This window comes from Macaca fascicularis, chromosome 8, assembly GCF_037993035.2.
Source record: "Macaca fascicularis isolate 582-1 chromosome 8, T2T-MFA8v1.1".
NCBI classification, from domain to species: domain Eukaryota; kingdom Metazoa; phylum Chordata; class Mammalia; order Primates; family Cercopithecidae; genus Macaca; species Macaca fascicularis.
In genome coordinates, this window is record NC_088382.1 from 31,219,457 (window position 1) to 31,235,187 (window position 15,731).

Below are 15,731 nucleotides of genomic sequence, written 5' to 3' on the forward strand. Positions count from 1 at the left end.
AACAAAAGAATGATAAGAAAGGGAAGAGTGGAGAACAAAAGAACAATAAGAAACAGAGAAGCTGGCCCTTAGTGTGAATAAACGCAGACTTCATTTGACATTGAGATGTGATCATCAACTTCCTATGAATTCTTAAAAATAATGATTGTTTATTTAAAATCACTACTCAAACTCTAAATTTTTGGTTTCAGTGATCATCTTTGAAAAAAAAATCAATCACACACATATTTAGATTTGATTTTTCAAAATTCAAAGGAACTGACAAATTCTTGCCTTCCAACTTTCTATCAAAGAGCTAAGAGTAAGACCAATATCTAAGGCCAAGGAATTTTGAGCAAAGTTCCAGCAACTCCCTAACATAGCTATTGCAGAATTGCCAGTCAGCCCCCTTCTCCTCTGTGTTTTCTGCTGCTTAGAGTCTGGCTGCAAGGGTGAATCTGAGCCCCTCTGAGCACTGCACTTCCATATTAGCAAAGAAAAGCATGTGGGGTGGGCACTTCCGGCCTTGATGGCAAAATGCCTTGTCCTTATGTTTGTAAAATACACCAACCACACACAGCCCACCTCGGATTCATTTTCCATCAGCACTTCCAAAAGCAATCTTGTGCTGGGCTGAGAGACAAATTTCACCCTGAAGAACTGCTTTGGGAAATTGGAAGGTCAAATCCTTCCCCAACGATTTCAGCAGACAAAAGTCAAATGAGAAAATATCACATTCCAAGAGTTTGGTTTTGTTTCTGTCTTGTATAACTAGACCAAAACAAACCATAAGAAATATGATTAAAAAAAGATTGAATTTTGCTCTATATGCCCCTTTTATGCAGAAGAAAGATCCCACACCACTAAAGCCTTTTTACAAGCCTTTATACACAACCAAAGGCTCCAGGTGGCACTGCTTACTCCCACGTGGAAGTCAAGTCTCGAGTGTCTGCCTCCCCTTGCCACCCCACAGGGTCACCATTGGCCCACCTTCCCCATCCTCAGGATCAGCTCCTCGACCCCTCACAGAGCCCTATTCATGTACTTCCTCTGCCTCTTCCCTGTTCCGGCATAACAAGGAGACAAACACCTTGACTGTGCACATCTGACGGGTGAAGGCAAGCGTGGAAGTAAGTGAGGACCAACCAAATAAGAATAGGCAGAGGCTGTTTATTGAGAGCTCACTACAGCAATGGAGTCGGCACCATTATTTGAGTTTAGCAGAGACTCAAAAGCAGGCAGGGGAGTGGAAAAGCTTCATGGTGGACAAAAGGAAAGGCTTCAGGGGTGCCCTGATTGGAGGTTGTTGGCCTGGGGACACTAGAGACGGGCTAGCTAAAAGCAGAGCAGCCAATGTGGTTGGTTAGCTATAGACATTTGACTTTTCCGGTTGGTAGTAAGTTGGAAGCAGGGAAAGAGATTAGGGAAGTTATTCATCAAGTCCTGGCCATCTAGTGCTGATTGTTTAACAGAGTTATTCTTCAACCTCCTGGATTGTTATTAGAGATAGCAGTTTGACTTCCTGCAAGTCTGACTTACAGACAGAAGGCTTCCTGGGCTGTTTATTGTAGATAAGAGGTTGGTTTCTGGGCAGATTGCTGCAGGTTGTGGGTCAGAGATCTACTTTTACACATGGTCCAGCCACTGTCTTTGTATATTCCATCTCTCATAAGGAGACAACACAGCTGGTGACTGATGATGGTAAGAGGTTTTTCTCCAAAACCCCCCAAGTCTCTAATCTAGTAGCTTATCCCTCTTATTTTAGGGTTAAAAAGAAATCATCCATGAAGAGATAAATATGTCAATTACTATGAGAAAAGTAATTTTAACTAGTTTTTCAGAAGGCCTGCATTCTTGCCAGTGAAGATAACTATCAAAACTCTACTGAAATTCCCTCCGAGCTTCCATCCTCTCACATTATTTTCCTACGCTCCTCTGAGCTTGAGATTCTGACAGCACCAGAAACAGATGAAATATTTTTGGACTGTGTACATAAGCACGCCTCTCCAGGATAACCAAGAAGAGTCTGTATTCCACTAGAAGCAAGCCAAATCACGCCTGCCATCGCTTAAACATGCATGCTCCACCTTGTTCGAGTCTCAGGAGAGATGGAAAATAGCTACTATTTTGACATTTTTCTCTCAGCCCATCTGTCCCAGGTAAAATATTATTCCTTTATCTTTTACCCAAACGTTATGATTTTAACCTTCTAATTATCTTTTTGTCCTTTTAGACTCTCTGAACTTCGTATCTTCCTTTAACATGAAAAGAAAAAATATCATAAGTTAATTTTCTAACTTGGTAAAAGGAAATGTCCTGCCCAGGTACAGGGAGAATATGAAAACCCAATGTCTTCCATACCGGCAGGTTTTGTGTGGAGCTGAAACTATCTGTGAGGAGCAACAGGCCAAAGGCTTCAGTCACATACTTGGTCACCGTCCTCCTCTTCTTGTCCAAGAGCCTCTTCCTGACGTATTCTCTTAACTTAGGGATTTCTGGAATTCACAGACAGTACAAATAATTGTAAAAGGCCACAAGTTTGTGGTCAATAGAATTCATAAAAGTTGAAAGACCAAGATGGCGGTCTGAATGAACTAGAGTTGAGATCCCGAGTGGGCTGGATGCCTACAGAATCAACCTTTCTGAAAAGCACTTTTCCCGTGTCTAGGATCAATGACAGTGATGAATCGTAGATCAGCAATACTGCATATTCATTTTACTTAGCCGTATAAAAAAAACCACATGGAAAAGAATAGGCTGGTTGAAAACATGGGGTCTTTCCTTTGGACAGCTATCACTTACAGAGGTAAAGCAAAGTGCTCACAAGTCTAGAGTCTCAGCCCTTCAGTCCCCCTAGACTTTTCTATGTCAACTAGCCCTTAACACCGGAATAGCCCATGCTTGCTGTAGAAAGGAAGAAGAACCTCTGACATGCAGGATTCTAGATGTGACAGGATTCCTGTCCTTTTTCCCATTATTCCCATATGTAGCAATTTCTCTATATTATTCCTTCCATATACCATGCTAATTTTGTCTTTTATACCCTTAATCAAGCAGTTCCCCCATCTCTGGGAACATTTCACACCTTCTACTCCTTAACCTCCATGCACATACCTACACGTCTACTAAAATGCATGCACGTCGCAAGCCTTGTCAAGTTCAGATGACAATGCAGTCCTGACCCTGCCTGCCCACCCACTTTCCACTGAGTGTCTAATGCACACAGAGCTCTAGATTCCCCGGGCTGCTGTTGCACTCAACCGTCAGCAGCAACTAACGAAGCCTCAGTTTTACTTCAATTTCTGCACTTGGGTTAGTATTAGCTCCTCATCCATATTTCAAGTTCTGTGAAGAAAGAGCCATGCCTTATGCTTTCCCTGCCTCGCAGACAAAATATACAATAGTCCCTCACAAAATAATTCTAAAAATGCCCATAGCTGGGTGGGAGGGGACTAAGGAAATAACCCAGTTTTTTTTTTTTTTGAGATGGAGTTCTGCTCTTGTCACCCAGGCTGGAGTGCAATGGCGCGATCTCAGCTCACTGCAACCTCCGCCTCCCAGGTTCAAGCAATTCTCCTGCCTCAGCCTCCTGAGTAGCTGGGATTACAGGTGCCCGCCACCATGCCTGGCTAATTTTTTATATTTTTTAGTAGAAACAGGGTTTCACCATGTTGGCCAGGTTGGTCTTGAACTCCTGACCTTAGGTGATCCACCTGCCTCAGTCTCCCAAAGTGCTGTGACTACAGGCATGAGCCACTGCCCCTGGCTTTTTGTTGTTTTTTTGAGACAGAGTTTTGCTCTTGTTGCCCAGACTGGAGTGTAATGGCGCAATCTCAGCTCACTGCAACCTCTGCCTCCTGGGTTCAAGCAATTCTCCTGCCTCAGCCTTCCAAGTAGATGAGATTATAGGCATGCACCACCACGCCTGGCTAATTTTCTATTTTTAGTATAGATGGGGTTTCACCATGTTGGTCAGGCTGATCTCAAACTCCTGACCTCAGGTGATCTACCCACCTTGGCCTCCCAAAGTGCTGGGATTACAGGGGTGAGCCACCACATCCAGCAACCCAATTATTTGACCTTTACCAACCCATGGTAAGATTTGGAGGCCAGAGGAATTGTGGTCTCTGACACCGTAACAATGCAAAGAAGGGCCAGGCGCGGTGGCTCAAGCCTGTAATCCCAGCACTTTGGGAGGCCGAGACGCGCGGATCACGGGGTCAGGAGATCGAGACCATCCTGGCTAACACGGTGAAACTCCGTCTCTACTAAAAAATACAAAGAACTAGCCAGGCGCGGTGGCGGGCGCCTGTAGTCCCAGCTACTCGGGAGGCTGAGGCAGGAGAATGGCGTAAACCTGGGATGCAGAACTTGCAGTGAGCTGAGATCCGGCCACTGCACTCCAGCCTGGGTGACAGAGCGAGACTGTCTCAAAAAAAAAAAAAAAAAAAAAAAAAAAAATGCAAACAAGAAAATATCTTTATTTGCAATTGATATTGAAACCGTGGCAAGCTGGAAAAAATTGTGTTGCACAAAAAGTTCTAGAACAGGAAATTTTAAGTGCCACTTGATCTTGAGAATTTTAGTGCTGGAGATTAAAAAAAATCATAAATTACCCGTTTCCTCCTCGGTGAGGAGAGCCTGCTGCCAGTACTCCTGGGCGCTGACTGTATACACCAGATCTGAGGCTTCCAGAACCTTGAAGTCAGCTGGCAGTTTTCTCTGAAGTGAAAGAGTCACACAGAAAACAGAATAACTCAAACCACAGCAAAGGCAATCATGCACAGGACCCACAAGAGCCTTCAGCCAATTTCAGCTCACTCACTTTCAGTTCTCCATGGCCCCCTCTGGGAACAGACAATGTTCTCAAGGTCTGGTGTTGCCATCTGTCCAGTCCTAACAAGGTCAGAAGTTATGAGGGAACTGCTGCATAGAAACTATTGTCTTGGGAGTTAAATATCAATTCTAGAAGAAAATGTGTAGAGATAATAGTTCAAAGGTGTATTTAAATGTTCAGAGGGGTAATAATACCAGGATCATTTCTCAAAAAAGAAGCACATGTCTGGAATGGGCAGTGGCGTGCTGCAGCCAGCTCGTACCAGTTCCTGAAAGCCAACAGCACACATCACTTTCCTACTCTGCATTCCGTGACGTCACACTGGTAGTTTGAAATTGACAATAGTGGGACTGTTTCAATCCTGAATCTCAAACTGATAACCCAAATCCGTAACCACATTGTGATCCCCAAATTTCAATCAAGTAATTTCAGCTGACATGTGACCATAGCTTATCAATACTAAGAGGCACATTGTTTCCCTGTTTAATATTTCTGAAATTGAGATGCATCTTGCAACTGCTGTAGGCCAGGTAGCAGTCACAAGGTGGTTGTCACTGCCTGCATGTTATGAGCTGAAATGTATCCCCCTCCAAAATTCACATGTTGAGGTCCTAATCTCCACTAACTCCTATTTACACCACAGGAATTGGCAAATGGTACACATCAGCCCTTTGTTTTTTTATCATTTGTTTGTTTTGAGGGATTTTTTTTAAACAAAGAGCTAGTTGTTAAATATTTCCAAGTGCAACACAACACAAACCTGACTAAAGTCCTATAAAAGCAACAATTTCTTAGGTAGTGAGTGATCATACACATTTTAATGCAGACTAATGTTGAAACAAATTATGATGTTAAATGTCAAGCAATTGGCTGGGCGTGGTGGTTCACACCTGTAATCCTAGCACTTTGGGAGGCCGAGGTGGGCGGATCACAAGGTCAGGAGTTCGAGACCAGCCTGGCCAATAGGTGAAACCCCACCTCTACTAAAAAATACAAAAATTAGCCAGGTGTGGTGGTGTGCACCTGTAGTCGCAGCTACTCGAAAGGCTGAGGCAAGATAATTGTTTGAACCCGAGAGGTGGAGGTTGCAGTGAGCTGAGATCGTGTCACTGCACTCCAGCCTGGGTGACAGAGAGAGACTCCATCTCGGGGAAAAAAAAAAAAAAAAAGTCAAGCAATTAAGAATTATTTGAGAAGGTCTTTTTTTATGCTTAGAAAAACATTGTTATGGAGAAGTCATACATAAATAGCATTCCATATTCTTTCATTCTTCTCACTTAAAAAAAAAGAGAAAAACATTCACCTATAGAATGTATATGTGTGGGTGTGGGTATTTGAGGGAGGTAGAAACCAGTGGAGAGTTGTCAATCTCTTTCTGATGTAAAGATATAAAAGAGCTGAGTGAGTAGACGCCCTGCAGTCCACTGAGACTGGTGAGAAGCCGTGTCCCTGGCAACCTGGAAGCACATGTAGTTAAGGCTGGAACACAGATATCTGTGTAGACTGCCAGAGGCCCACCCCCACCAACCCTCTTATAGAGTCAGCTGAAGTTGCATAAAGAATCTATCTGCTGAGAATTTGCTTTGATAGAGTTTTCACTCTAGGAAAAAGTTTAGGGAAAGCTGAAACTATTTTCTACTGGGAGATGAAATTAATGTAGAATTAAGTTTAAGTAGGGTTTTAAAACAGTTCCAAGAAAGGCATGTGCTTAGCTGTGCCCAGATGTTTGCATTATTTAAAATCTGGACGTAAACCTTGTATAACTTTTCTAAAAATTATTGAAGATTAGTTAACATTTATGCTTTTTATTGTAGCAAAAAGAAATGTTTTTATAGTGTCAATGAAGTGACTCTAGTATAAAGTGTTCATATTATTGTAAAAGATAAGTAGAAACAGCTATAGTTGGAGGTAGGATCCAAGATGTTAGTAGATATTTATTAAATTACACCACAGAAACATTAGACACTGCTCTAATTTAAACACATGGCTTATCATAATAAAACGTAACACAATATATTAAAGTTTGTAGAAAGATACTGTATGTGAAAGAGGAGAAAATGGGGAAACTCAAACCAAAAGGGAGGCCAGGCACGGTACCTCACACCTGTAATCCCAGCACTTTGGGAGGCCGAGGCAGGCAGATTGCATAAGCTCAGGAATTCAGGACCAGCCTGGCCAACATGGTGAAACCCCATCTCTACTAAAAATACAAAAAATTAGCCGGGCATGGAGGCACACACTTGTAGTCCCAACTACTCAGGAGGCTGAGGTAGGAGAATCACTTTAGCCTGGGAGCTGGAGGCTGCAGTGAGCCAAGATTGTGCCATTGAACTGTAGCTGGGACAACAGAGGAAGATGCTGGAAAGGAAGGAAGGAAGGAAAGAAGGAAGGAAGGAAGGAAAGAAGGAAGGAAGGAAGGAAAGAAGGAAGGAAGGAAGGAAGGAAAGAAGGAAGGAAGGAAGGAAGGAAGGAAGGAAGGAAGGAAGGAAGGAAGGAAGGAAGGAAGGAAGGGAGGGAGGGAGGGAGGGAGGAAGGAAGGGCGGGCAGGCACAGTGGCTCATACCACAGTAATCCCAGTACTTTGGCAGGCCAAGGTGGGCAAATCACCTAAGGTCAGGAGTTCCAGACCAACCTGACCAACCTGGAGAAACCCTGTCTCTACTACTAAAAGTACAAAATTAGCCAGGCGTGGTGGCACATGCCTATAATCCTAGCTACTCGGGAGGCTGAGGCAAGAGAATTGCTTGAACCCGGGAGTTGGAAGTTGTGGTGAGCCAAGATCGCACCATTGCACTCCAGCTTGGGCAACGGGAACAAAACAAAAAAACAAAACAAACAAAAAACTGGGTCAAGGCAAAATTTAAGGGGAGGTCAAGTGACCCGTAACATACCAGGTAATAAGAAAAGATGTGGAGCTGAAAAGTTGCATTACTATAGGATGGGGCCCAAATCACACATCTTGGAAGGATCTATGTGCCTGTGTCTCAGTCTTGAATCTCAAACTAATAACCCAAATCCATAACTACATTGTGATCCCCAATCTTCAACCACATAATTTCAGCTGACATGTGACCACAGCTTATCAATACTAAGAGGCACATTGTTTCCCGTTTAATATTTTTGAAATTGAGATGTATGTTGCAACTGCCGTAGGGCAGGTGGCAGTCACAAGGTGGTTGTCACTGCCTGGGTGTTATGGGTTGAAATATATTCCCCTCCAAAATTCACATGTTGAGGTCCTAGTCTCCATTACCTAAAAATGTGACCTTATATGGAAATTGGGTCATTGAGGATAAAATGTATTAAGATGAAGTCATACTGGAGTAGGGTGGACCCCTAATCCAATGACTGGTGTATTTAAAAAAAGAGGAAATTTGGATAAAGAGACACACACATAAGAAGAATGGCACATGAAGACTGGAGTTGTGCTGCCACAAGCCAGGAATTACCAGAAGCAGAGAGAGAACTGGACCAGATCCTTCCCACAGCTTCAGAGGGAGCATGGTGCTGCTAACACCTTGATTTTGGACTTCCAGCCTCCAGAACTGGGAGAGAATAATTTTCTGTTGTTCCAAGCCACCTAGCTGTGGTGCTTAGGAGGCTCATACACTGCACATGGCAAACGTGGTCACAGCTGTTCACATTGCCCTTCCTTCTACTGAGTTGTGTGCATTACTTAACTGCCATTTAATATGCCTTTTAAAAGATTATGTTATGATTCAGCATTGAAAGGTCAGCATTTTCCAGGCCTTTACATCAAAAGGCCTGGAAATGGAAACGTGGGGCATATATTTGATGTTAGTGGAAAAAATGCTCGTGGTTGGTGGAGTAGACAGTAATTCCAGATTTTCTTGCAAAGCAACACTTAAGTGCTTCATGGGACCTAGGAAAGGGAGACATCCACATGTAGATGAAGGTGGGTTGTGTTTTGATACTGAGGTATGTGCAAAGTGACTGCCTATCTCAAATGCATCAAAAAAAAAAAAAAAGAAAAAAAGTGACGGAAACTCAAGGAACGCCTTATAAAGAACTTCCATCTCATGTTTCCTGTGATTAAAACTAAATTTGCTCCAAGGCCAGGCACTGTGGCTCACACCTGTAATCCCAGTGCTTTGGGAGGCCCAAGCAGAACTGTTTGAGCCCAGGAATTAGAGATCAGCCTGGGCAACATACCCTGTCTCTACAAAAAATTTAAAAATTAGCTGGATGTGGTGGTGCATACTGGTATACCGGTAGTCCTAACCCCTTGGGAGGCTGGTGGGGGTCGGGGGGAGTGGAGGGCAGGCAGAAAGATAGCTTGAGCCCAGGAATTCAAGGTTGCAGTGAGCTATGATTGCGCCACTATACTCCAGCCTGGGTGACAGAGTGAGACCCGTCTGGGGAAAAAAAAAAAAAAAGTTCCAAACGATGGCATGTAGCACAAGTCAAGGTTTCACAATATTTCAAACTGAAATAAAGTGGTTGGAGAATGAAGGTATCACCTTGCCATCAGAGGTGTGTGTTGGAGGCCTCAGAAGAACTTGCACCATAGCAGTGACATCTATAGTCACCCTGCAAGCTGATGTACTGCCGCCCAGGCCCTAACTTATACAAACCAATTTGGCATGTTTACTGGCATAGTTGTAAATTGTGTATTGAAGTATTCCATGTTTCCATTTCCAGGGATAATATGATCAGGCACTCATACAATGCATATTTCTTTAATACCAACAAGAACAATTCAGGAGACCACAACCAGCTTTACTAAGTTTTGCCTCATTAAAACTGGCATTCAATAATTGCCTGGTACAATATTCTGGCTTAAGCATGAGGCCTAATGATACTGCGCTAGAAACAAAAGCTTTGAAATTTTCAGTTCCATGTTGTACAGCAAATGTTTTCTGTATCAACATCATTGAAGACAAAATACAGAAAGAAATTGAATATAGAGCTGGACATTGGCCAGATGTTTTTACTACTGAATCCAATACCGAAGATTTTGTTTCAGCCAAACATATCATCTGTCACATTGTACTTACTCTGATATATCCCTTATGTTATTTTGTTTATATTTTATCTTAAACTTGGTTTTAGTTTTATAGTTGTATAAGACTGTTATAGGCCAGACGTGGTGGCTCATGCCTGTAATTCCAGCACTTTGGGAGGCCGAGGTAGGCAGATCACCTGAGGTCAGGAGTTCGAGACCAGCCTGGCCAACATGGTGAAACCCCATCTCTACAAAAACTACAAAAATTGACCAGACATGGTGGTGCATGCCTATAGTCCCAGCTACTTGAGAGGCTGAGGTGGGAGGATCTCTTGCACCTGGGAGGCAGAGGTTGCAGCGAGCCGAGATCACACCTCTGCACTCCAGCCTGGCCAACAGAGTGAGACCCTGTCTCAAAAACAAAACAAACCAAACGAACAAACTGTCTATTCCAAAGCTTTTGCCCTTGCAACTACACAATACCAGGTATACATTTGTATCTCAAAATCTAGTCGCTGGGATACAGAAAAACACATAGGGAAACCTGTTAACTCACCTTCAGTTTTTCCTTGAGAATTCTAGTCCTTTGTAGTTTTATCATTTCATTTCTTTCTAAAACAGCCTCTCGCTGACTCTGAATAGCTTGCTAGGTTGTGAAAGGAAATAGAAGCATGCAGAGAGCAGTGTTATCAACAGTAATGAGGTGGCAAGATGCACATTTTTTTGGCAGATCTTCATTTGGTCCAGACAGTCAAATATGCATGCACTGTATTAGAATTAAACACAGTTGCCGGGCATGTTGGCTCATGCCTATAATCCCAGCACTTCGGGAGGCCAAGGTAGGTGGATCACAAGGTCAGGAGATCGAGACTATCCTGGCTAATCCAGTGAAACCCCATCTCTACTAAGAATACAAAAAATTAGCCAGGTATGGTGGCACATGCCTATAGTCCCAGCTACTCAGGAGGCTGAGGCAGGAGAATCGCTTGAACCCAGGAGGCAGAGGTTGCAGTGAGTCGAGATTGTGTCACTGCACTACAGCCTGGGCGACAGAATGAGAGACTCCGTTTCAAAAGGAAAAAAACCACAGTTGACCCTTGGACAACATGGGTTTGAACTGCGTGGGTCCATTTATACGTGGATTCTTTTTCAATAATTGAAAAACATTTTGAAGATTTGCGACAATCTGAAAAAACTCACAGACAAACCCTGTAGCCTAGAAATAACAAAAAGTTAAGAAAAAGGTATGTCATGAATGTATAAAATAGATGTAGATCCCAGTTTATATTTGATCATGTACTACCATGAAATGAACGATTCTATTATGAAAAGTTAAAATTTATCGAAACTTCTATAAACACCTATAGACTGTACATGGCACCATTTGCAGTCAAGAGAAATGTAAACAAGCATTAAGATGCAGTATTAAATCATAACTGTGTAAAATTAACTGTAGTACACACTATACTACTGTAATAACTTCAGAGCCACCTCCTGTTGCTGTTGTGGTAGCTCAAGTGTTGCAACTATCTACTTAAAACGCCCAACGCCACGTGATGTTAATCATCTCCACGAAAGCAGTTCATCACTCCAGTAAATTGCATATGGCAATAAAAAGTGATCTCTTGCAGTTCTCATGTATTTTGCAGCCTGTTTAGTGCAATACCCTAAATCTTGAATAACACCATGGGACCCATCTGAAGTCCAATGATCCTGGAGCAGCTCCCAAGTAGCAGAGAAAAGTCATGACATTGCAAGAAAAAGTTGAACCGCTTCATATGTGCCGTAGATTGAGGTCTGCAGCTGCTGTTGCCTGTCATTTCAGATGTACAATTCATCTTGTAAACAGATGAAGTAAACTTACTCTACTGATAAATACAGTGCCGTATTGTAAATGTATTTTCTCTTCCTTATGATTTTCTTTCTTTTTTTTCTTTTTGAGACAGAGTCTCACTGTTGCCCAGGCTGGAGTGAAATGGCATCATCTCGGCTCACTGCAACCTCCGCCTCCCAGGTTCAAGTGATTATCCTGCCGCAGCCTACTGAGCAGCTGGGATTACAGGTGCGCACCACCACGCCCAGCTTATTTTTGTGTTTTTAGTAGAGACGGGGTTTCACCATGTTGGTCAGGCTGGTCTTGAACTCCTGACCTCGTGATCTGCCCACCTCGGCCTTCCAAAGCGCTGGGATTACAGGCATAAGCCACCACTCCCAGCCATGATTTTCTTAATGACGTTTTCTTTTCTCTAGCTTACTTTATTGTAAGAATACAGAACATAATACATATACAAAATACGTATTAACTGACTGTTTATGCTAACGGTAAGACTTCCAATCAACTGTGGTTATTAGTAGTTAAGTTTTTGGAGAAGCAAAAATTATGTGTGGATTTTTGACTGAGCAGGGGTAATAAAAAATTAAAAACTAGTTCATACTTACATTTCCCGCCTTTCTTTCTCTGAAATGAAATTAGGAAAATGTAACAATTACTTAACTTTTACGATGTGTCACTGCAGTCTTTGACTTTCCCTAAAAGCAGCACATACTGCTCTGTGTCGTGCCTTTTCATAAGCTCTTTCTTTGACCCGATGCTCTCTCCTCTGACCCACCTCCAGCGTCCACTTGAAAAAAATGCCTTCATTTCTCAATGGCCAGCTGGAACATTTTCTGTGACCTCACTCCCGGTCCCAGTCAAAAATGCAGCCCTCTCACCCTGGGTTCCCATAGCACCTGGCTTGTTCCTTCATGTATAACCTTTAACCCTCTTTTAGATGGTGAGCTCAAAGACTGGGCAATGTGCCTCTGAATCCACAGCCCCTACCCATGTTCGATAAATGCTTATTATTAATAAATTAGATTTTATTATTATTATTATTATTTTGAGATGGAATCTCGCTCTGTCACCCAGGCTGGAGTGCAGTGGTACGATCTCAGCTCACTGCAACCTCCGCATCCTGGGTCCAAGCGATTCCCCTGCCTCAGCCTCCTGAGTAGCTGGGACTACAGGCACATACCACCACGCCCGGCTAATTTAGTTTGTATTTTTTAGTAGAGATGGGGTTTCACCATGTTGGCCAGGATGGTCTTGATCTCCTGACCTTGTGATCTGCCCACCTCAGCCTCCCAAAGTGCTAGGATTACAGGTGTGAGCCACCACACCCAGCCTAATTGTGTTAATTTTAATGTTGGCATTGGAAAGGGAGGGCTAGAGATATTCTCTGGTGGGGTGAGATGAGGAGAAATGCAGGAGAAAAAAATGAAGCTGCAATTCCAACCCAGACCATGACAGCAAGTGAATTCCTGAAGACGGCAGTCAGACCTAAGCTTCAGTGAGTGTGGAGGAAATGGTGGAGGGGTGGTAAAGGAGCTCCTGTTGGAGGTGAGACGCATCCGTGACATTACATCCCGTGAGCACACACCCCATGGATACAGGAAACCCCAGTTTATGCCCGCTGATCCCCTCTAAGGACTAATCACACCCCCTCTCACTCTCAAAATTGTCCCAATATAGAAGGTTAGTTATAGTCTTCCTAGCTATAGCGACAGCAGAGCTCTCCATGGAAATCAACATCTATTAAGCCCACAAATGCTTACCTTTTATTTGTTAGAATACAGCTCTTAGAAAACGCATCTACCTTCGCCTAAAGTTCTAAAACTTTGAGGACTTGTTCCAAGTGAGTTAAAAAGCTCAGGAGTCTCTGGGTGGGGATGCTGGGCTTAATACCTAGGTGATGGGTTGATCTGTGCAGCAAACCTCCACGGCACACATTTACCTAGGTAACAAACCTGCGGATCCTGCACATGTACCCTGGCACTTAAAATAAAAATAAAAATAATTTTTAATGATTTCTAAAAAGCTCAGGAGTACAAAAACCTGAAACATCAAAGCTGTACCCTGGGTTGGGTGCGGTAGCTCACTCCTGTAATCCCAGCACTTTCAGAGGCCAAGGCACGCAGATCCCCTGAGGTCTGGAGTTCAAGACCACCCCGGCCAACATGGTGAAACCCCATCTCTACTAAAAATACAAAACTTGGCCAGGTATACTGGCCGGCATCTGTAATCCCAGCTATTCGGGAGGCTGAGGCAGGAGAATCGCTTGAACCCGGGAAATGGAGGTTGCAGTGAGCTGAGATCGTGCCACTGTACTCTAGCCTGGGCGGCACAGCAAGACTCCGTCTCAAAAAAAGAAAAAAGAAAAAAAAAAAAAGCTGTACCCTGCCAGGTAGGATTATGGGGCTGTACCTCTTAGTTACAGGGGTGTCTACACTTTCTACATCTGTGGAGCAGGTGGGATCATCAAATCGCACAGTGCAGGAGGTACCATCTGCATCTGGTACATGTGAGTAGCACCCCCAGAGCTGTGTAGGGGACACCAGCTTGGCACTAAGCAGCTACCCTGGAAAGTTCAGATTCCCGAGACAACCCAACCAAGGGTCCTGATGTCCCAGGAAGTCACCCAGTCTTTTGTTTCCTCCCCAACAGTCACTTCCTGAAGCCCCGTAACCACGTTACACAGTCAAGCTCCATGCTACTGTAGTCGGGACCCACAGAGGAAAGCCCCTGACTGAAGCCCACATCCCCGTGAACCCAGAACAATACCGTAGGTATTCTGGCAAGTGGAGTTTGTCCGCCTTGGTGACCACAAGGGCCACGTCCCTACAGAAGCCCCGCTGGCAGGCTTTGATGCTCTCATTCAGAAGGTCTTCGTGGGCTCGTCCCCCAGAAACTCGCTCTATGTCGCTGATCACCCAGATCACTGAGCACTTGTCAATAGTCTGCAAAACATGACCACAGCATGTGTCAGCACAGGAATGGAGTCACAGTTCCTGAGGACCGATTCCCTAATGTATCCCTTAAGCCTCTCCCTCACCGCTCCCCACCACACTCTGTGCACTAGCTGGACTGAGCTACGTGCCATTTCTCATATGTGCCTTGTTCTGTTAATTACCTGGCCACAGTCTCTGCCTAGCCCCCACCTGTCCCTCAAGACTGTGAAGGACCCCTCAAGCATGGGCTAGTCTCTGCATCCTATAACACCTGGACTTACCTCCCGCATCGCCTCTGAGACACAGTGACTGCACCAGGTCTGCTCTCTGCCCCCTGATGGGAAGTGACTATCTGCAACTTTCCTCTTGGGATCCACCTCACCTCAAGCCCAGTGCTTAGCACATAGGAGAGGCTTCATAGTAGTTTATGCCATTAGAGATTGACAGAATTCCCTAAATCAGTCCTCCAGTCCCAGTCCCAGATCCATCACTGGCTTGCTTTATCTCAGTTGTCCCCTGGGGAAAATTCTTGTTTTTCCAGAGCTAAGTTTGGTGGCGCACATACCCCCAAGCTGTCACCTGACGGCATCATTTTTGATGTTTGACTGCCCCTGCATGTTTAGTACAATGCCACCAGATGGCAGCAGGGAGCCAGAAACCATATGACAAGTTGCAAAGAACATGAAATAACAACATATTAATGACATAAATGCTGCTTTATTAAATATGCAACTTTCACGTGATAATCATGCATAGCCTTGTGACATTTCTCTAATTGCATTGTTATTCTTGTCTTACCTCTACATAAATGAAAATGTGGTTCAACTCAGGGATTGAGTTCATTTGTGGTTCCTCAGTGCTTTGCATACGAAGGGGTGACAAGTTTGTGACTTGATAATTAAATCATCATTTTGCTTTATACCAGTAGTATTTAACTGGTAGAGTTTTTGTGCCCCAGAAGATATAAACAGTCTCCAACTTATGATGATTCAGCGTACAATTTTTCTTTTCAACTTTACAATGAGTTTACTGAACGATTGGTAAGTCCAGGACAATCGGGACTAATGATGGTTATGATTCCAGCTTACAGTGGGCTTATCAGGATGCAATTCTATGGTACGTCAATGAGTATCTGTATTTGGCAATGTCTGGAGACATTTTTACTACTGACAACTTGGGGGG

General features: G+C 43.7%; 1 protein-coding gene across 10 annotated transcripts in view; it reads right to left on the bottom strand.

The window, feature by feature from the left end:
- The window catches only part of NUGGC (nuclear GTPase, germinal center associated), a 66,046-nt gene that overhangs the window by 22,207 nt on the left and 28,108 nt on the right, over positions 1-15,731 (bottom strand). For all 10 annotated transcript variants that reach the window (XR_012417168.1, XM_074000567.1, XM_065519018.2 and 7 more), the window contains 5 exons: positions 14,383-14,558; positions 12,222-12,240; positions 10,339-10,428; positions 4,596-4,701; positions 2,341-2,474 (listed from right to left, as the gene is read on the bottom strand). Coding sequence is in view for 9 of the 10 variants with exons in the window: in XM_074000567.1 (XP_073856668.1) it covers positions 2,341-2,474; positions 4,596-4,701; positions 10,339-10,428; positions 12,222-12,240; positions 14,383-14,558 (525 nt within the window). In the remaining variant the exon portion in view is untranslated. The remainder of the gene's footprint in view (positions 1-2,340; positions 2,475-4,595; positions 4,702-10,338; positions 10,429-12,221; positions 12,241-14,382; positions 14,559-15,731) is intronic.